The sequence below is a fragment of the Panulirus ornatus genome, chromosome 59, assembly GCF_036320965.1.
Source record: "Panulirus ornatus isolate Po-2019 chromosome 59, ASM3632096v1, whole genome shotgun sequence".
Taxonomy (NCBI): domain Eukaryota; kingdom Metazoa; phylum Arthropoda; class Malacostraca; order Decapoda; family Palinuridae; genus Panulirus; species Panulirus ornatus.
In genome coordinates, this window is record NC_092282.1 from 24,153,146 (window position 1) to 24,174,520 (window position 21,375).

At 42.8% G+C, this 21,375-nt stretch overlaps 1 protein-coding gene across 1 annotated transcript in view; it reads left to right on the plus strand.

The window, feature by feature from the left end:
- The window catches only part of LOC139767270 (uncharacterized), a 115,741-nt gene that overhangs the window by 39,276 nt on the left and 55,090 nt on the right, over positions 1 to 21,375 (plus strand). Inside the window, exon 7 of the mRNA XM_071696451.1 lies at positions 672 to 769. Within this exon, the coding sequence (XP_071552552.1) occupies positions 672 to 769 (98 nt within the window). The remainder of the gene's footprint in view (positions 1 to 671; positions 770 to 21,375) is intronic.

Genomic DNA, 21,375 nt, shown 5'->3' on the forward strand with positions numbered 1-21,375 from the left:
AAACAGAATCATATACTTATAAAGTAGTATTATAGTAGATAATGTTTAAGAGAAGTAATAAGAGTTGTGTGTGAATGGAATAAGATTACAAAGGACATTGTTGGTGTAGACAGCAAACTTTAATACGAGAAGTTTTATGATAGTCTAGAAACTTTAAGAGATGGGGCCCCACTAAGTGTAAACTCCCTCCCCAAATAGTACAGTTAGGTCATTACAGATACACATCCAGGTTTCTTTCCTCAAACATACTACCTGTCTCTCTACTCTTCTCATCTTGGTTACTTACACACACATTTAGACATCCCAGTCTGAGCCTTTGAGGAGGATGAGCACTTCCTGCCATGCTCCTGTTTCCTCTGTTAGAAATTGAAATACAAGAAAGGGAGAGTTTCCAGCTCCCCACTTCCATTCCCTTTAGTTGCTTTCAACAACATGCAGGGAATACAGAGGTAGAATTTTTTCTCCCCTACCTCAGGGGATGTATTTTATTGTGTTGTATTCTAGCATATTCTGATGCTCACTTCAGTCTTTCCCTGCTAATCTTGTACTAAATGCTCTTTCATTTACCTCTATTCCTGTACTTAATTTTCCCAAGACTTAAGAGTAGACTTAAGAGTAATTCATAACATAATCCAGGGAATGATGAAGTTTACATGAATAGCTCTTTTCAGTGACACAGAGCTGTTAGTTTGGTACGGTGAAGAATATGGGAAGGAGCTTGGGTTATCCTCCACTTGCTATAATGAGATATCTGTGCCAGCTGCTCAAGGTAAGCTGATGTGTCTTCTCTTTATATTTTAACCCTAACTCTTGCTGTAGGGTAGCACATAATGAACCTCTTCCTGTATTTTGATTATTGCTGTCAACATGTCAGCAAAAGATGCAACTTTTTGAGGAAACTGTCCATAGTTGCCTGCTAGATGTTTCTGGTAGTCATCAGAAAGGAACCATTACTGACATAATCCATTACCCTTAAAGTAACTAATTTCCATTCATTCAACAGGGTACCAAGACCACTATTATCTCCTTTATGGGATTTCAAGCACCAGGAGCTTGCAGAAATAGAAGGGGTTAGAGATGCATAGTTTATTTTTATTAATGATATCCAGTGATATAATCTTAGTATTCAAGGGCATTTTTTTTATTCTGCCTTCTACATACGTAAATGCAAACTCCTGTAGATGGAAGATCTCCAGTCAGAACTTCCAAAATCAGAAGGCATTTAGTTTTCAGATTTTGAATTGGTTGTAGTAATGTTTGTTGCTTATTTATTAATTAATTAATTTTTTTTTGCCTTTATGATGGCATCCTACAAGTATTCAACCTCCAGTCCTTCACCTTAATATGATTACCTCCATTGTCTGCATTACACAAATTAGAAGGGGAATCAAGGAAGAATTTTTGTCATAATTGTTTCTTGTTTTTAGAATATGAAGAAAAGCCTCTTATCTTTCTGTCTATATCTCTGACATCCATTCCCCATGGGAACTCCCTCAAGGGTTTGGCAATGGCAAAAGAGTCTCCATAACTGGTGAGATCACGTGTTGCTTTAAATCCTTTAGTGCCTCACCCTTAACAGGCTGCTGGCAAAGGGCAACTCCAGCACAATGTTTCCAGGGGCTCTTAACAAATTACCTACTGACTGTTTTTACCTAATGTGTCTACCTAATGTTCATGCTTAACATTCCAACAGTCTACTACTTTACCAAATGCTCCCACCAAATGTTCCTGCCTACTACTTCTTCCTAATGTTTATACCTACTTTTCACATACTACATTTATCTATTGATCCTACCGTTTTCCCCAAAGGCAGGGCTCGTGTATAACACTTACCGCATGAAAACCTAGAGTTACGAAGAAAGTGTTGTATGAGTTAAGTGTTGTCAAGTGTTATGTAATACAAGGAGAGATTGTATGTTTGTGGACAGAATGCCAGCCGTCAACAAATGGGTAAGGCAGAAAGAAAAGACGGCTACCTGGGTTAAAGGAGAGATTGTATGTTTGTGGACAGAATGCTAGCTGTCAACATGTGGGTGAGGCAGAAAGAAGAGACAGCTACCTGTGTCAAAGGAGAGATAGTATGTTTGTAGATAGAATGCCAGCTGTTAACATGTGGGTGAGGCAGAAAGAAAAGACAGCTACCTGGGTCAAAGGAGTGCAACTTGACAACCACTAACCCTCCCGCTACTTAGGTTGGTAGTACTGGTAACATCCCTTCGAGATTATTGGCTGCCAACCAATTAATACTGCTGCTACAGTAGATGGTATAAGATGGATAAGAACTCACATCATACAATGAGTTGCATTGTGTTAAAGGGATGCATGTCTGTCCCAAGTCTGACAAATATGACGAAAAATCAGTTTTTCATTTAGTTCATAAGTGCTGTGGCCACCCCCTTCAGGGAGTTTCCAGAGGGAATGGGCATTAGAGATATCGATAGGTGTACATTTGCTGAAAACAGTATTTTGATTTTTTGCAAGGCAGTTCTTGGTCTTTTAGATCAACAATTTACATATTTTCCCTCTCTGTTTTGCATCTTTTTGGTAATTAATAACCATTTTACTGTATGTACTTTTTAATTAAGTTCATAGTTTTGAGTGAGCAGGAGGGAGAAACAAAGTGTTGGTGTTTACTCCCACCTCCCTTCTGCTGCTGCCATTTTAACTTTACTTTCCAGTTTCTTTCATGGGATTGTCTGTTTACTTTTTAATAGGTGATTCTATCTTTGTTTTATACATGTTCCTCATTTCTTGTGTTAGCATGGTAGGACTAGGAGTAGGTGAAGAAATGACATTGTTGTTTTTCATACTTTATCACCATTTCCCGTGTTAGTAAGGTAGCACCAGAAACAGACGAGGAAAGGCTACATCCGCTTGCATCCATTCTCTAGCTGTCATGTGTAATGGACTGAAATCACAGCTCCTTATTCACATCCAGGCCCCACAAACCATTCCCTGGTTTACCTCGTACTCTTCACATTCACTGGTACAGTTCACTGACACCACGCTGACTCCTGTATACCACATTGATCCAATTTACTCTTTCCCATGCATGCCTTCCACCCACTTGCATATTCAGGCCCTGATCACTCAAAAATCTTTTTCACGTTATTCTTTCTTATCCATTTTGGTCTGTCCGTTCTTCTTCCCTCTTTTTTTGATACACATCCTCTATGTCAAACTTTCCTCGCTCATTTTCTTCATATGTCCAGACCATTTCAGCACACTCTTTTCAGCTCTCTCAACCACACTCTTTTTATAACCACTTCTCTTTCTTATCCTTTCATTACTTATTTGATCAAATCGCCTCACACCACTTACTGTCCTCATACATTTCATTTCCAGTACACCCATCCTCCTCCACACAGTCTTATATACTTCCCTTGCTTTGCATACATATGATGATATTAGGACTACAATACCTTCAAACATACCCATTTTTTTCCCTCCAAGGTAACGTTTTCTCTTTCCACACATTCTTCAGTGCTCCCAGAACCTTAGTTCTTTCTTAAACCTTATCACTCTCTTCCGCTTCCATGGTTCCATTTGTTGCCATGTGTACTTCCAGTTATCTAAAACACTTCACATCCTTCAATTTTTATCGTTTCAAACATACTCCAAATAAAGTGACCCTCAACCCACTTTTCATGGTTTACCCCAGACATTTCACATGCCTTAGTTTAGTCCAATGACAGCACGTTGGCCCCCTTGTGCCACTTTTTTCCAATTCACTTCATTCTGTGCATGCCTTTCACTCTTCTGCATTTTCAGACCCTGATCACTCAAAATGTTTTTTACTCCATCCCTTCATCATCAAATTGGCCTTCCTGTTCTCCATGTTCCATCTACTTCTGACACATATATCTTTGTCAACCTTTCCTCAACAAATGACACATATATATCTTCTTCGTTAACCCTTCTTCACTCATTTTCTCCATATGTCCAAACTATTTCAACACACCTTCTGCTCTCTCAAACACACTTTATTACCACACATCTCTTGTATCGTCTTTTTACTTGCTTGATTAAATCCCCTCACACCACATATAGTATTCAAACATTTAATTTCTAACTCATCCACCCTGAATATACAGGAGGGTGAGAGGCGTGCAAAGAATAAAGTGAATTGAATGATGTGGTATACTGGTGTCAACATGCTGTCAATGGACTGAACTAGGGCATGTGAAATGCCTGGGGTAAACCGTGGAAAGGTCTGTGGGGCCTGGATGTGGATAGGGAGCTGTGGTTTTGGTGCTCTAAGCATGACAGCTAGAGACTTAAGTGTGAACGAATGTAGCCTATTTTGTCGTTTTCCTGGCGCTACCTTGCTGGAGTAGGGGTTATTTATGTATTTATTTATTTTGCTTTGTCGCTGTCTCCAGCGTTAGCGAGGTAGCGCAAGAAAACTGACGAAAGAATGGCCCAACCCACCTACATGCACATGTATGTACATACACGTCCACACACGCAAATATACGTACCTATACATCTCAACGTATACATATATATACCCACACAGACATATACATATATACACATGTACATAATTCATACTGTCTGCCTTTATTCATTCCCATCGCCACCTCGCCACACACGAAATAACAACCCCCTCATGTGTGCGATGTAGCGCTAGGAAAAGACAACAAAGGCCCCATTTGTTCACACTCAGTCTCTATCTGTCGTGTAATAATGCACCGAAACCACAGCTCCCTTTCCACATCCAGGCCCCACAAAACATTCCATGGTTTACCCCAGACGCTTCACATGCCCTGGTTTAATCCATTGACAGCACGTCGACCCTGGTATACCACATCGTTCCACTTCACTCTATTCCTTGCACGCCTTTCACCCTCCTGCATGTTCAGGCCCCGATCACTCAAAATCTTTTTCACTCCATCTTTCTACCTCCAATTTGGTCTCCCACTTCTCCTCGTTCCCTCCACCTCTGACACATATATCCTCTTGGTCAGTCTTTCCTCACTCATTCTCTCCATGTGCCCAAACCATTTCAAAACACCCTTTTCTGCTCTCTCAACCACACTCTTTTTATTACCACACATCTCTCTTACCCTATTATTACTTACTCGATCAAACCACCTCACGCCGCATATTGTCCTCAAACATCTCATTTCCAGCACATCCACCCTCCTGCGCACAACTCTATCCATAGCCCATGCCTCGCAACCATACAACATTGTTGGAACCACTATTCCTTCAAACATACCCATTTTTGCTTTCTGAGATAATGTTCTCGACTTCCACACATTCTTCAAGGCTCCCAGAATTTTCGCCTCCTCCCCCACCCTATGATTCACTTCCGCTTCCATGGTTCCACACGCTGCCAAATCCACTCACACATATCCTCCAGTTTTTCTCCATTCAAACTTACCTCCCAATTGACTTGACCTTCAACCCTACTGTACCTAATAATCTTGCTCTTATTCACATTTACTCTCAACTTTCTTCTTTCACATGTATAATAGTATTGCTATTTCCTGTGGTAGAGGATGTGTGGGTCAGGTGCTTGCTTTGAAGAATGTATGTGAGAAATACTTAGAAAAGCAAATGGATTTGTATGTAGCATTTATGGATCTGGAGAAGGCATATGATTAGAGTTGATAGAGATGCTCTCTGGAAGGTACTAAGAATATATGGTGTGGGAGGCAAGTTGTTTGAAGCAGTGAAAAGTTTTTATCGAGGATGTAAGGCATGTGTACGTGTAGGAAGAGAGGAAAGTGATTGGTTCTCAGTGAATGTAGGTTTGCGGCAGGGATGTGTGATGTCTCCATGGTTGTTTAATTTGTTTATGAATGGGGTTGTTAGGGAGGTGAATGCAAGAGTTTTGGAAAGAGGGGCAAGTATGCAGTCTGTTGTGGATGAGAGAGCTTGGGAAGTGAGTCAGTTGTTGTTTGCTGATGATACAGCGCTGGTGGCTGATTCATGTGAGAAACTGCAGAAGCTGGTGACTGAGTTTGGTAAAGTGTGTAAAAGATGGTAAAGTGTGTGAAAGAAGAAAGTTAAGAGTAAATGTGAATAAGAGCAAGGTTATTAGGTACAGTAGGGTTGAGGGTCAAGTCAACTGGGAGGTAAGTTTGAATGGAGAAAAACTGGAGGAAGTGAAGTGTTTTAGATATCTGGGAGTGGATCTGGCAGCAGATGGAACCATGGAAGCGGAAGTGAATCATAGGGTGGGGGAGGGGGCGAAAATCCTGGGAGCCTTGAAGAATGTTTGGAAGTCGAGAATATTATCTCGGAAAGCAAAAATGGGTATGTTTGAAGGAATAGTGATTCTAACAATGTTGTATGGTTGCGAGGCGTGGGCTATGGATAGAGTTGTGCGCAGGAGGGTGGATGTGCTGGAAATGAGATGTTTGAGGACAATATGTGGTGTGAGGTGGTTTGATTGAGTAAGTAATGTAAGGGTAAGAGAGATGTGTGGAAATAAAAAGAGCGTGGTTGAGAGAGCAGAAGAGGGTGTTTTGAAATGCTTTGGTCACATGGAGAGAATGAGCGAGGAAAGATTGACCAAGAGGATATATGTGTCAGAGGTGGAGGGAATGAGGAAAAGTGGGAGACCAAATTGGAGGTGGAAAGATGGAGTGAAAAGATTTTGAGTGATTGGGTCCTGAACATGCAGGAGGGTGAGGCATGCAAGGAATAGAGTGAATTGGATCGATGTGGTATACCGGGGTTGACGTGCTGTCAGTGGATTGAATCAGGGCATGTGAAGCGTCTGGGGTAAACCATGGAAAGTTCTGTAGGGCCTGGATGCGGAAAGGGAGCTGTGGTTTCGGGCATTATTACATGACAGCTAGAGACTGAGTGTGAACGAATGTGGCCTTTGTTGTCTTTTCCTAGCACTACCTCGCACACAAGAGGGGGGAGGGGATGTTATTCCATGTGTGGTGAGGTGGCGATGGGAATAAATAAAGGCAGACAGTATGAATTATGTACATGTGTTTATATGTATATGTCTGTGTGTGTATATATATGTGTATATTGAGATGTATAGGTATGTATATTTGCGTGTGTGGATGTGTTTGTATATACATGTGTATGGGGGTGAGTTGGGCCATTTCTTTCGTCTGTTTTCCTTGCGCTACCTCGCAAATGCGGGAGACAGCGACAAAGCAAAATAAATAAATAATTACTATTTCCTGTATGATGGGGTAGCACCAGGAATGGATGAAGGCAAGCATTAATATGTACCTGTGTATATGTATGTGTATGTATATGTTGCTTTGTACAATGGCACTTTATAATTTGAGTAATTAAGTTACAGAGGTATAAGTTTGTTGAGCATTCCTGGAAAATTGTAATGGGGGGGTATTGATTGAGAAGGTGAAGGCATGTACAGAGCATAAGATTGGGGAAGAGCAGTGTGGTTTCAGAAGTGGTAGAGGATGTATGGATCAGGTGTTTGCTTTGAAGAATTTTTTTTTTTTTTTTTTTTTTTTTTTTTTTTTTTTTTTTTTTTTTTTGCTGTCTCCCGCGTTTGCGAGGTAGCGCAAGGAAACAGACGAAAGAAATGGCCCAACCCACCCCCATACACATGCCTTGATTCAATCCACTGACAGCACGTCAACCCCGGTATACCACATCGCTCCAACTCACTCTATTCTTTGCCCTCCTTTCACCCTCCTGCATGTTCAGGCCCCGATCACACAAAATCTTTTTCACTCCATCTTTCCACCTCCAATTTGGCCTCCCTCTTCTCCTCGTTCCCTCCACCTCCGACACATATATCCTCTTGGTCAATCTTTCCTCACTCATTCTCTCCATGTGACCAAACCATTTCAAAACACCCTCCTCTGCTCTCTCAACCACGCTCTTTTTATTTCCACACATCTCTCTTACCCTTACGTTACTTACTCGATCAAACCACCTCACACCACACATTGTCCTCAAACATCTCATTTCCAGCACATCCATCCTCCTGCGCACAACTCTATCCATAGTCCACGCCTCGCAACCATACAACATTGTTGGAACCACTATTCCTTCAAACATACCCATTTTCGCTTTCCGAGATAATGTTCTCGACTTCCACACATTCTTCAAGGCTCCCAGAATTTTCGCCCCCTCCCCCACCCTATGATCCACTTCTGCTTCCATGGTTCCATCCGCTGCCAGATCCACTCCCAGATATCTAAAACACTTCACTTCCTCCAGTTTTTCTCCATTCAAACTCACCTCCCAATTGAATTGACCCTCAACCCTACTGTACCTAATAACCTTGCTCTTATTCACATTTACTCTTAACTTTCTTCTTTCACACACTTTACCAAACTCAGTCACCAGCTTCTGCAGTTTCTCACGAATCAGCCACCAGCGCTGTGTCATCAGCGAACAACAACTGACTCACTTCCCAAGCTCTCTCATCCCCAACAGACTTCATACTTGCCCCTCTTTCCAAAACTCTTGCATTCACCTCCCTAACAACCCCATCCATAAACATGTATATTTTATTATTATTTTTTTATTATACTTTGTCGCTGTCTCCCGCGTTTGCGAGAATGTATGTGAGAAATACTTTGAAAAGCAGATCGATTTTTATGTAGCATTTATGGATCTGAAGAAGGCATATGATAGAGTTGATAGAGATGCTTTGTGGAAGTTATTAAGAATATATGGTGTGGGGGGCAAGTTGCTAGAAGCAGTGAAAAGTTTTTATCAAGGATGTAAGGCATGTGTATGTGTAGTAAGAGAGGAAAGTGATTGGTTCTCAGTGAATGTTGATTTGCGGCAGGGGTGCGTGATGTCTTCATGTTTGTTTAATTTGTTTTTGGATGGGGTTGTTAGGGAGGTGAATGCAAGAGTTTTGGAAAGAGGGGCAAGTATGAAGTCTGTTGGGGATGAGAGAGCTTGGGAAGTGAGTCAGTTGTTGTTCGCTGATGACACAGCGCTGGTGGCTGATTCGTGAGAAACTGCAGAAGCTGGTGACTGAGTTTGGTAAAGTGTGTGAAAGAAGAAAGCTGAAAGTAAATGTGAATAAGAGCAAGGTTATTAGGTACAGTAGGGTTGAGGGTCAAGTCAATTGGGAGGTAAGTTTGAATGTAGAAAAACTGGATGAAATGAAGTGTTTTAGATATCTGTTAGTGGATTTTGCAGCAGATGGAACCATGGAAGTGGAAGTGAATCATAGGGTTGGGGAGGGGGCGAAAGTTCTGGGAGCATTGAAAAGTGTGTGGAAGTTGAGAACGTTATCTTGGAAAGCAAGAATGGGTATGTTTGAAGGAATAGTGGTTCCAACAATGTTATATGGTTGCAAGGCGTGGGCTATAGATAGAGTTGTGCGGAGGAGGGTGGATGTGCTGGAAATGAGATGTTTGAGGACAATATGTGGTGTGAGGTGGTTTGATCGAGTAAGTAATGAAAGGGTAAGAGTGATGTGTGGTAATAAAAAGAGTGTGGTTGAGAGAGCAGAAGAGGGTGTTTTGAAATGGTTTGGTCACATGGAGAGAATGAGTGAGGAGAGATTGACAAAGAGGATATATGTGTCAGAGGTGGAGGGAACGAGGAGAAGTGGGAGACCAAATTGGAGGTGGAAAGATGGAGTGGAAAATATTTTGAGTGATTGGGGCCTGAACATGCAGGAGGGTGAAAGGCGTGCAAGGAATAGAGTTAGTTGGAATGTTGTGGTATACCAGGGTCAACATGCTGTCAATGGATTGAACCAGGGCATGTGAAGTGTCTGGGGTAAACAATGGAAAGTTCTGTGGGGCCTGGATGTGGAAAGGGAGCTGTGGTTTCGGTGCATTATATATGACAGCTAGAGACTGAGTGTCAACGAATGTGGCCTTTGTTGTCTTTTCCTAGCGCTACCTCACGCACATGCGGGGGAAGGGGGTTGTTGTTTCATGTGTGGTGAGGTGGCGATGGGAATGAATAAAGGCAGACTATGAATTATGTACATGTGCATATATGTATATGTCTGTGTGTGTATATATATGTATACGTTGAGATGTATAGGTGTGTATATTTGTGAGTGTGGATGTGTATATGTATATACATGTGTATGTAGGTGGGTTGGGCCATTCTTTCGTCTGTTTCCTTGTGCTACCTCACTAACGCGGGAGACAGCGACAAAGCAAAATGAAATAAAGATAATATTTTTTTTATACTATTTGCCATTTCCCATGCTAGCAAGGTAGCGTTAAGAACAGGACTGAGCCTTTGAGGTAATATCCTCACTTGGCCCCTTTCTCTGTTCCTCTTTTGGAAAATTAAAAAAATACGAGAGGGAAGGATTTCCAGCCACCTGATCCCTCCCCTTTTAGTTGCCTTTTACGACATACAGCGAAAACTTGGGAAGCATTCTTTCTCCCCTATTCCCAGGGGATGTATGTGTCAGAGGTGGAGGGAACGAGGAGAAGTGGGAGACTAGATTAGAGGTGGAAAGATGGAGTGAAAATGATTTTGAGTGATCGGTGCCTGAACATGCAGGAGAGTGAAAGGCGTGCAAGGAATAGAGTTAATTGGAACGATGTGGTATACTGGGGTCAACGTGCTGTCAGTGGATTGAACCAGGGCATGTGAAGCGTCTGGGGTAAACAATGGAAAGTTGTGTGGGGCCAGGCTATGGAAAGGGAGCTGTGGTTTCAGTGTATTATATATGACAGCTAGAGACTGAGTGTGAACGAATGGGGCCTTTGTTGTCTTTTCCTAGCACTACCTCATGCACATGCGGGGGAAGGGGGATGTTATTTCATGTGTGGCGAGGTGGCAATAGGAATGAATAAAGGCAGACAGTATGAATTATATACATGTGTATATATGTATGTGTGTGTGTGTATATATGTGTATACGTTGAGATGTATAGGTGTGTATATTTGCGAGTGTGGATGCGTATGTTTATACATGTGTATTTGGTTGGGTTGGGCCATTCTTTCGTCTGTTTCCTTGTGCTACCTCACTAACGCGAGAGACAGCGACAAAGTAAAATGAAATAAAGATAATATTTTTTTTTATACTATTTGCCATTTCCCACGCTAGCGAGATAGTGTTAAGAATAGAGGACTGAGCCTTTGAGGTAACATCCTCACTTGGCCCCTTTCTCTGTTCCTCTTTTGGAAAATTAAAAAAATACGAGAGGGAAGGATTTCCAGCCACCCGCTCCCTCCCCTTTTAGTTGCCTTTTACGACATGCAGGGAAAACATGGGAAGCATTTTTTCTCCCCTATCCCCAGGGGATATATGTGTCAGAGGTGGAGGGAATGAGGAGAAGTGGGAGACCAAATTGGAGGTGGAAAGATGGAGTGAAAAAGATTTTGAGTGATCGGTGCCTGAACATGCAGGAGGGTGAAAGGTGTGCAAGAAATAGAGTTAATTGGAACGATGTGGTGTACCGGCGCCAACGCGCTGTCAATGGATTGAACCAGGGCATGTGAAGCATCTGGGGTAAACCATGGAAAGTTTTATGGGACCTGGATGTGGAAAGGGAGCTGTGGTTTCAGTGCATTATAAATTACAGCTAGAGACTGAGAGTGAACGAATATGGCCTTTGTTGTCTTTTCCTAGTGCTACCTCGCGCACGTGCGGGAGGAGGGGGTTTTCATTTCATGTGTGGCGGGTTGGCGACGGGAATGAATAAGGGCAGACTATGAATTATGTACATGTGTATATATGTATATGACTTTGTGTGTATATATATGTATACGTTGAAGAATGTATGTGAGAAATACTTAGAAAAGCAAATGGATTTGTATGTAGCATTTATGGATCTGGAGAAGGCATATGATAGAGTTGATAGAGATGCTCTGTGGAAGGTATTAAGAATATATGGTGTGGGAGGCAAGTTGTTAGAAGCAGTGAAAAGTTTTTATCGAGGATGTAAGGCATGTGTACGTGTAGGAAGAGAGGAAAGTGATTGGTTCTCAGTGAATGTAGGTTTGCGGCAGGGATGTGTGATGTCTCCATGGTTGTTTAATTTGTTTATGGATGGGTTTGTTAGGGAGGTGAATGCAAGAGTTTTGGAAAGAGGGGCAAGTATGAAGTCTGTTGTGGATGAGAGAGCTTGGGAAGTGAGTCAGTTGTTGTTCGCTGATGATACAGCGCTGGTGGCTGATTCATGTGAGAAACTGCAGAAGCTGGTGACTGAGTTTGGTAAAGTGTGTGAAGTAAGAAAGTTAAGAGTAAATGTGAATAAGAGCAAGGTTATTAGGTACAGTAGGGTTGAGGGTCAAGTCAATTGGGAGGTGAGTTTGAATGGAGAAAAACTGGAGGAAGTGAAGTGTTTTAGATATCTGGGAGTGGATCTGGCAGCGGATGGAACCATGGAAGCGGAAGTGGATCATATGGTGGGGGAGAGGGCGAAAATTCTGGTGGCCTTGAAGAATGTGTGGAAGTCGAGAACATTATCTCGGAAAGCAAAAATGGGTATGTTTGAAGGAATAGTGGTTCCAACAATGTTGTATGGTTGCGAGGCGTGGGCTATGGATAGAGTTGTGCGCAGGAGGATGGATGTGCTGGAAATGAGATGTTTGAGGACAATGTGTGATGTGAGGTGGTTTGATCGAGTGAGTAACGTAAGGGTAAGAGAGATGTGTGGAAATAAAAAGAGCGTGGTTGAGAGAGCAGAAGAGGGTGTTTTGAAGTGGTTTGGGCACATGGAGAGAATGAGTGAGGAAAGATTGACCAAGATGATATATGTGTCGGAGGTGGAGGGAACGAGGAGAAGAGGGAGACCAAATTGGAGGTGGAAAGATGGAGTGAAAAAGATTTTGTGTGATCGGGACCTGAACATGCAGGAGGGTGAAAGGAGGGCAAGGAATAGAGTGAATTGGAACGATGTGGTATACCGGGGTTGACGTGCTGTCAGGGGATTGAATCAGGGCATGTGAAGCGTCTGGGGTAAACCATGGAAAGCTGTGTAGGTATGTATATTTGCGTGTGTGGACGTATGTATATACATGTGTATGGGGGGGGGTTGGGCCATTTATTTCGTCTGTTTCCTTGCGCTACCTCGAAAACGCGGGAGACAGGGACAAAGTATAATAAAAAAAAAATATATTTATATATATTTTTATATATATATATATATATATATATATATATATATATATATATATATCCCTGGGGATAGGGGATTAAGAATACTTCCCACGTTTTCCCTGCGTGTCGTAGAAGGCGACTAAAAGGGGAGGGAGTGGGGGGCTGGAAATCCTCCCCTCTCGTTTTTTTTTTAATTTTCCAAAAGAAGGAACAGAGAATTGGGCCAGGTGAGGTTATTCCCTCAAAGGCCCAGTCCTCTGTTCTTAATGTTACCTCGCTAATGCGGGAAATGGCGAATAGTTTAAAAGAAAGAAAATATATATATATTTTTTTTATACTTTGTCGCTGTCTCCCGCGTTTGCGAGGTAGCGCAAGGAAACAGACGAAAGAAATGGCCCAACCCCCCCCCCCCATACACATGTATATACATACGTCCACACACGCAAATATACATACCTACACAGCTTTCCATGGTTTACCCCAGACGCTTCACATGCCTTGATTCAATCCACTGACAGCACGTCAGCCCCGGTATACCACATCGCTCCAATTCACTCTATTCCTTGCCCTCCTTTCACCCTCCTGCATGTTCAGGCCCCGATCACACAAAATCTTTTTCACTCCATCTTTCCACCTCCAATTTGGTCTCCCTCTTCTCCTTGTTCCCTCCACCTCCGACACATATATCCTCTTGGTCAATCTTTCCTCACTCACCCTCTCCATGTGCCCAAACCACTTCAAAACACCCTCTTCTGCTCTCTCAACCACGCTCTTTTTATTTCCACACATCTCTCTTACCCTTACGTTACTCACTCGATCAAACCACCTCACACCACACATTGTCCTCAAACATCTCATTTCCAGCACATCCATCCTCCTGCGCACAACTCAATCCATAGCCCACGCCTCGCAACCATACAACATTGTTGGAACCACTATTCCTTCAAACATACCCATTTTTGCTTTCCGAGATAATGTTCTCGACTTCCACACATTCTTCAAGGCCCCCAGAATTTTCGCCCCCTCCCCCACCCTATGATCCACTTCCGCTTCCATGGTTCCATCCGCTGCCAGATCCACTCCCAGATATCTAAAACACTTCACTTCCTCCAGTTTTTCTCCATTCAAACTCACCTCCCAATTGACTTGACCCTCAACCCTACTGTACCTAATAACCTTGCTCTTATTCACATTTACTCTTAACTTTCTTCTTCCACACACTTTACCAAACTCAGTCACCAGCTTCTGCAGTTTCTCACATGAATCAGCCACCAGCGCTGTGTCATCAGCGAACAACAACTGACTCACTTCCCAAGCTCTCTCATCCCCAACAGACTTCATACTTGCCCCTCTTTCCAAAACTCTTGCATTTACCTCCCTAACAACCCCATCCATAAACAAATTAAACAACCATGGAGACATCACACACCCCTGCCGCAAACCTACATTCACTGAGAACCAATCACTTTCCTCTCTTCCTACACGTACACATGCCTTACATCCTCGATAAAAACTTTTCACTGCTTCTAACAACTTGCCTCCCACACCATATATTCTTAATACCTTCCACAGAGCATCTCTATCAACTGTATCATATGCCTTCTCCAGATCCATAAATGCTACATACAAATCCATTTGCTTTTCTAAGTATTTCTCACATACATTCTTCAAAGCAAACACCTGATCCACACATCCTCTACCACTTCTGAAACCACACTGCTCTTATATATATATATATATATATATATATATATATATATATATATATATATATATATATATGGTTGTTTAATTTGTTTATGGATGGGGTTGTTAGGGAGGTAAATGCAAGAGTTTTGGAAAGAGGGGCAAGTATGAAGTCTGTTTTGGATGAGAGAGCTTGGGAAGTGAGTCAGTTGTTGTTCGCTGATGATACAGCGCTGGTGGCGGATTCATGGGAGAAACTGCAGAAGCTGGTGACGGAGTTTGGTAAAGTGTGTGGAAGAAGAAAGTTAAGAGTAAATGTGAATAAGAGCAAGGTTATTAGGTACAGTAGGGTTGAGGGTCAAGTCAATTGGGAGGTGAGTTTGAATGGAGAAAAACTGGAGGAAGTGAAGTGTTTTAGATATCTGGGAGTGGATCTGTCAGCGGATGGAACCATGGAAGCGGAAGTGGATCATAGGGTGGGGGAGGGGGCGAAAATTCTGGGGGCCTTGAAGAATGTGTGGAAGTCGAGAACATTATCTCGGAAAGCAAAAATGGGTATGTTTGAAGGAATAGTGGTTCCAACAATGTTGTATGGTTGCGAGGCGTGGGCTATGGATAGAGTTGTGCGCAGGAGGATGGATGTGCTGGAAATGAGATGTTTGAGGACAATGTGTGGTGTGAGGTGGTTTGATCGAGTAAGTAACGTAAGGGTAAGAGAGATGTGTGGAAATAAAAAGAGCGTGGTTGAGAGAGCAGAAGAGGGTGTTTTGAAATGGTTTGGGCACATGGAGAGAATGAGTGAGGAAAGATTGACCAAGAGGATATATGTGTCGGAGGTGGAGGGAACGAGGAGAAGAGGGAGACCAAATTGGAGGTGGAAAGATGGAGTGAAAAGGATTTTGTGTGATCGGGGCCTGAACATGCAGAAGGGTGAAAGGAGGGCAAGGAATAGAGTGAATTGGAGCGATGTGGTATACAGGGGTTGACGTGCTGTCGGTGGATTGAATCAAGGCATGTGAAGCGTCCGGGGTAAACCATGGAAAGCTGTGTAGGTATGTATATTTGCGTGTGTGGACGTGTGTATGTACATGTGTATGGGGGGGGTTGGGCCATTTCTTTCGTCTGTTTCCTTGCGCTACCTCGCAACCGCGGGAGACAGCGACGAGGTATAAAAAAAAAAATATATATATATATATATATATATATATATATATATATATATATATATATATATATATATATATATCCCTGGGGATAGGGGATTAAGAATACTTCCCACGTTTTCCCTGCGTGTCGTAGAAGGCGACTAAAAGGGGAGGGAGTGGGGGGCTGGAAATCCTCCCCTCTCGTTTTTTTTTTAATTTTCCAAAAGAAGGAACAGAGAATTGGGCCAGGTGAGGTTATTCCCTCAAAGGCCCAGTCCTCTGTTCTTAATGTTACCTCGCTAATGCGGGAAATGGCGAATAGTTTAAAAGAAAGAAAATATATATATATTTTTTTTATACTTTGTCGCTGTCTCCCGCGTTTGCGAGGTAGCGCAAGGAAACAGACGAAAGAAATGGCCCAACCCCCCCCCCCCATACACATGTATATACATACGTCCACACACGCAAATATACATACCTACACAGCTTTCCATGGTTTACCCCAGACGCTTCACATGCCTTGATTCAATCCACTGACAGCACGTCAGCCCCGGTATACCACATCGCTCCAATTCACTCTATTCCTTGCCCTCCTTTCACCCTCCTGCATGTTCAGGCCCCGATCACACAAAATCTTTTTCACTCCATCTTTCCACCTCCAATTTGGTCTCCCTCTTCTCCTTGTTCCCTCCACCTCCGACACATATATCCTCTTGGTCAATCTTTCCTCACTCACCCTCTCCATGTGCCCAAACCACTTCAAAACACCCTCTTCTGCTCTCTCAACCACGCTCTTTTTATTTCCACACATCTCTCTTACCCTTACGTTACTCACTCGATCAAACCACCTCACACCACACATTGTCCTCAAACATCTCATTTCCAGCACATCCATCCTCCTGCGCACAACTCAATCCATAGCCCACGCCTCGCAACCATACAACATTGTTGGAACCACTATTCCTTCAAACATACCCATTTTTGCTTTCCGAGATAATGTTCTCGACTTCCACACATTCTTCAAGGCCCCCAGAATTTTCGCCCCCTCCCCCACCCTATGATCCACTTCCGCTTCCATGGTTCCATCCGCTGCCAGATCCACTCCCAGATATCTAAAACACTTCACTTCCTCCAGTTTTTCTCCATTCAAACTCACCTCCCAATTGACTTGACCCTCAACCCTACTGTACCTAATAACCTTGCTCTTATTCACATTTACTCTTAACTTTCTTCTTCCACACACTTTACCAAACTCAGTCACCAGCTTCTGCAGTTTCTCACATGAATCAGCCACCAGCGCTGTGTCATCAGCGAACAACAACTGACTCACTTCCCAAGCTCTCTCATCCCCAACAGACTTCATACTTGCCCCTCTTTCCAAAACTCTTGCATTTACCTCCCTAACAACCCCATCCATAAACAAATTAAACAACCATGGAGACATCACACACCCCTGCCGCAAACCTACATTCACTGAGAACCAATCACTTTCCTCTCTTCCTACACGTACACATGCCTTACATCCTCGATAAAAACTTTTCACTGCTTCTAACAACTTGCCTCCCACACCATATATTCTTAATACCTTCCACAGAGCATCTCTATCAACTGTATCATATGCCTTCTCCAGATCCATAAATGCTACATACAAATCCATTTGCTTTTCTAAGTATTTCTCACATACATTCTTCAAAGCAAACACCTGATCCACACATCCTCTACCACTTCTGAAACCACACTGCTCTTATATATATATATATATATATATATATATATATATATATATATATATATATATGGTTGTTTAATTTGTTTATGGATGGGGTTGTTAGGGAGGTAAATGCAAGAGTTTTGGAAAGAGGGGCAAGTATGAAGTCTGTTTTGGATGAGAGAGCTTGGGAAGTGAGTCAGTTGTTGTTCGCTGATGATACAGCGCTGGTGGCGGATTCATGGGAGAAACTGCAGAAGCTGGTGACGGAGTTTGGTAAAGTGTGTGGAAGAAGAAAGTTAAGAGTAAATGTGAATAAGAGCAAGGTTATTAGGTACAGTAGGGTTGAGGGTCAAGTCAATTGGGAGGTGAGTTTGAATGGAGAAAAACTGGAGGAAGTGAAGTGTTTTAGATATCTGGGAGTGGATCTGTCAGCGGATGGAACCATGGAAGCGGAAGTGGATCATAGGGTGGGGGAGGGGGCGAAAATTCTGGGGGCCTTGAAGAATGTGTGGAAGTCGAGAACATTATCTCGGAAAGCAAAAATGGGTATGTTTGAAGGAATAGTGGTTCCAACAATGTTGTATGGTTGCGAGGCGTGGGCTATGGATAGAGTTGTGCGCAGGAGGATGGATGTGCTGGAAATGAGATGTTTGAGGACAATGTGTGGTGTGAGGTGGTTTGATCGAGTAAGTAACGTAAGGGTAAGAGAGATGTGTGGAAATAAAAAGAGCGTGGTTGAGAGAGCAGAAGAGGGTGTTTTGAAATGGTTTGGGCACATGGAGAGAATGAGTGAGGAAAGATTGACCAAGAGGATATATGTGTCGGAGGTGGAGGGAACGAGGAGAAGAGGGAGACCAAATTGGAGGTGGAAAGATGGAGTGAAAAGGATTTTGTGTGATCGGGGCCTGAACATGCAGGAGGGTGAAAGGAGGGCAAGGAATAGAGTGAATTGGAGCGATGTGGTATACAGGGGTTGACGTGCTGTCGGTGGATTGAATCAAGGCATGTGAAGCGTCCGGGGTAAACCATGGAAAGCTGTGTAGGTATGTATATTTGCGTGTGTGGACGTGTGTATGTACATGTGTATGGGGGGGGTTGGGCCATTTCTTTCGTCTGTTTCCTTGCGCTACCTCGCAACCGCGGGAGACAGCGACGAGGTATAAAAAAAAAAAATATATATATATATATATATATATATATATATATATATATATATATATATATATATATATATATATATTTTTTTTTTTTTTTTGTCGCTGTCTCCCACATTTGCGAGGTAGCGCGAGGAAACAGACAAAAGAAATGGCCCAACCCACCCCCATACACATGGGAAGTGAGTCAGTTGTTGTTTGCTGATGATACAGCGCTGGTGGCTGATTCATGTGAGAAACTGCAGAAGCTGGTGACTGAGTTTGGTAAAGTGTGTGGAAGAAGAAAGTTAAGAGTAAATGTGAATAAGAGCAAGGTTATTAGGTACAGTAGGGTTGAGGGTCAAGTCAATTGGGAGGTGAGTTTGAATGGAGAAAAACTGGAGGAAGTGAAGTGTTTTAGATATATGGGAGTGGATCTGGCAGCGGATGGAACCATGGAAGCGGAAGTGGATTATAGGGTGGGGGAGGGGGCGAAAATTCTGGGGGCCTTGAAGAATGTGTGGAAGTCGAGAACATTATCTCGGAAAGCAAAAATGGGTATGTTTGAAGGAATAGTGGTTCCAACAATGTTGTATGGTTGCGAGGCGTGGGCTATGGATAGAGTTGTGCGCAGGAGGATGGATGTGCTGGAAATGAGATGTTTGAGGACAATGTGTGGTGTGAGGTGGTTTGATCGAGTAAGTAACGTAAGGGTAAGAGAGATGTGTGGAAATAAAAAGAGCGTGGTTGAGAGAGCAGAAGAGGGTGTTTTGAAATGGTTTGGGCACATGGAGAGAATGAGTGAGGAAAGATTGACCAAGAGGATATATGTGTCGGAGGTGGAGGGAACGAGGAGAAGAGGGAGACCAAATTGGAGGTGGAAAGATGGAGTGAAAAGGATTTTGTGTGATCGGGGCCTGAACATGCAGAAGGGTGAAAGGAGGGCAAGGAATAGAGTGAATTGGAGCGATGTGGTATACAGGGGTTGACGTGCTGTCGGTGGATTGAATCAAGGCATGTGAAGCGTCCGGGGTAAACCATGGAAAGCTGTGTAGGTATGTATATTTGCGTGTGTGGACGTGTGTATGTACATGTGTATGGGGGGGGTTGGGCCATTTCTTTCGTCTGTTTCCTTGCGCTACCTCGCAACCGCGGGAGACAGCGACGAGGTATAAAAAAAAAATATATATATATTTGTATATATATATATATATATATATTTTTTTTTTTTCTTTTTTTTGTCGCTGTCTCCCACATTTGCGAGGTAGCGCGAGGAAACAGACAAAAGAAATGGCCCAACCCACCCCCATACACATGGGAAGTGAGTCAGTTGTTGTTTGCTGATGATACAGCGCTGGTGGCTGATTCATGTGAGAAACTGCAGAAGCTGGTGACTGAGTTTGGTAAAGTGTGTGGAAGAAGAAAGTTAAGAGTAAATGTGAATAAGAGCAAGGTTATTAGGTACAGTAGGGTTAAGGGTCAAGTCAATTGGGAGGTGAGTTTGAATGGAGAAAAACTGGAGGAAGTGAAGTGTTTAAGATATATGGGAGTGGATCTGGCAGCGGATGGAACCATGGAAGCGGAAGTGGATCATAGGGTGGGGGAGGGGGCGAAAATTCTGGGGGCCTTGAAGAATGTGTGGAAGTCGAGAACATTATCTCGGAAAGCAAAAATGGGTATGTTTGAAGGAATAGTGGTTCCAACAATGTTGTATGGTTGCGAGGCGTGGGCTATGGATAGAGTTGTGCGCAGGAGGATGGATGTGCTGGAAATGAGATGTTTGAGGACAATGTGTGGTGTGAGGTGGTTTGATCGAGTGAGTAACGTAAGGGTAAGAGAGATGTGTGGAAATAAAAAGAGTGTGGTTGAGAGAGCAGAAGAGGGTGTTTTGAAGTGGTTTGGGCACATGGAGAGGATGAGTGAGGAAAGATTGACCAAGAGGATATATGTGTTGGAGGTGGAGGGAGCAAGGAGAAGAGGGAGACCAAATTGGAGGTGAAAAGATGTAGTGAAAGAGATTTTGTGTGATCGGGGCCTGAACATGCAGGAGGGTGAAAGGAGGGCAAGGAATAGAGTGAATTGGAGCGATGTGGTATACCGGGGTTGACGTGCTGTCAGTGGATTGAATCAAGGCATGTGAAGCGTCTGGGGTAAACCATGGAAAGCTGTGTAGGTATGTATATTTGCGTGTGTGGACGTATGTATATACATGTGTATGGGGGGGGTTGGGCCATTTCTTTCGTCTGTTTCCTTGCGCTACCTCGCAAACGCAGGAGACAGCGACAAAGTATAATAATAATAATAATAATATATATATATTATTCCTGGGGATAGGGGAGAAAGAATACTTCCCATGTATTCCCTGCGTGACGTAGAAGGCGACTAAAAGGGGAGGGAGCGGGGGGCTGGAAATCCTCCCCTCTCGTTTTTTTTAATTTTCCAAAAGAAGGAACAGAGAACGAGGCCAGGTTAGGATATACCCTGAGGCCCAGTCCTCTGTTCTTAAAGCTACCTTGCTAATGCGGGAAATGGCGAATAGTATGAAAGAAAGAAAATATATATATATATATATATATATATATATATAGATATATATATATATATATATATATATATATATATATATATATATATATTTTTTTTTTTTTTTGTCGCTGTCTCCCACGTTTGTGAGGTAGCGCAAGGAAACAGATGAAAGAAATGGCCC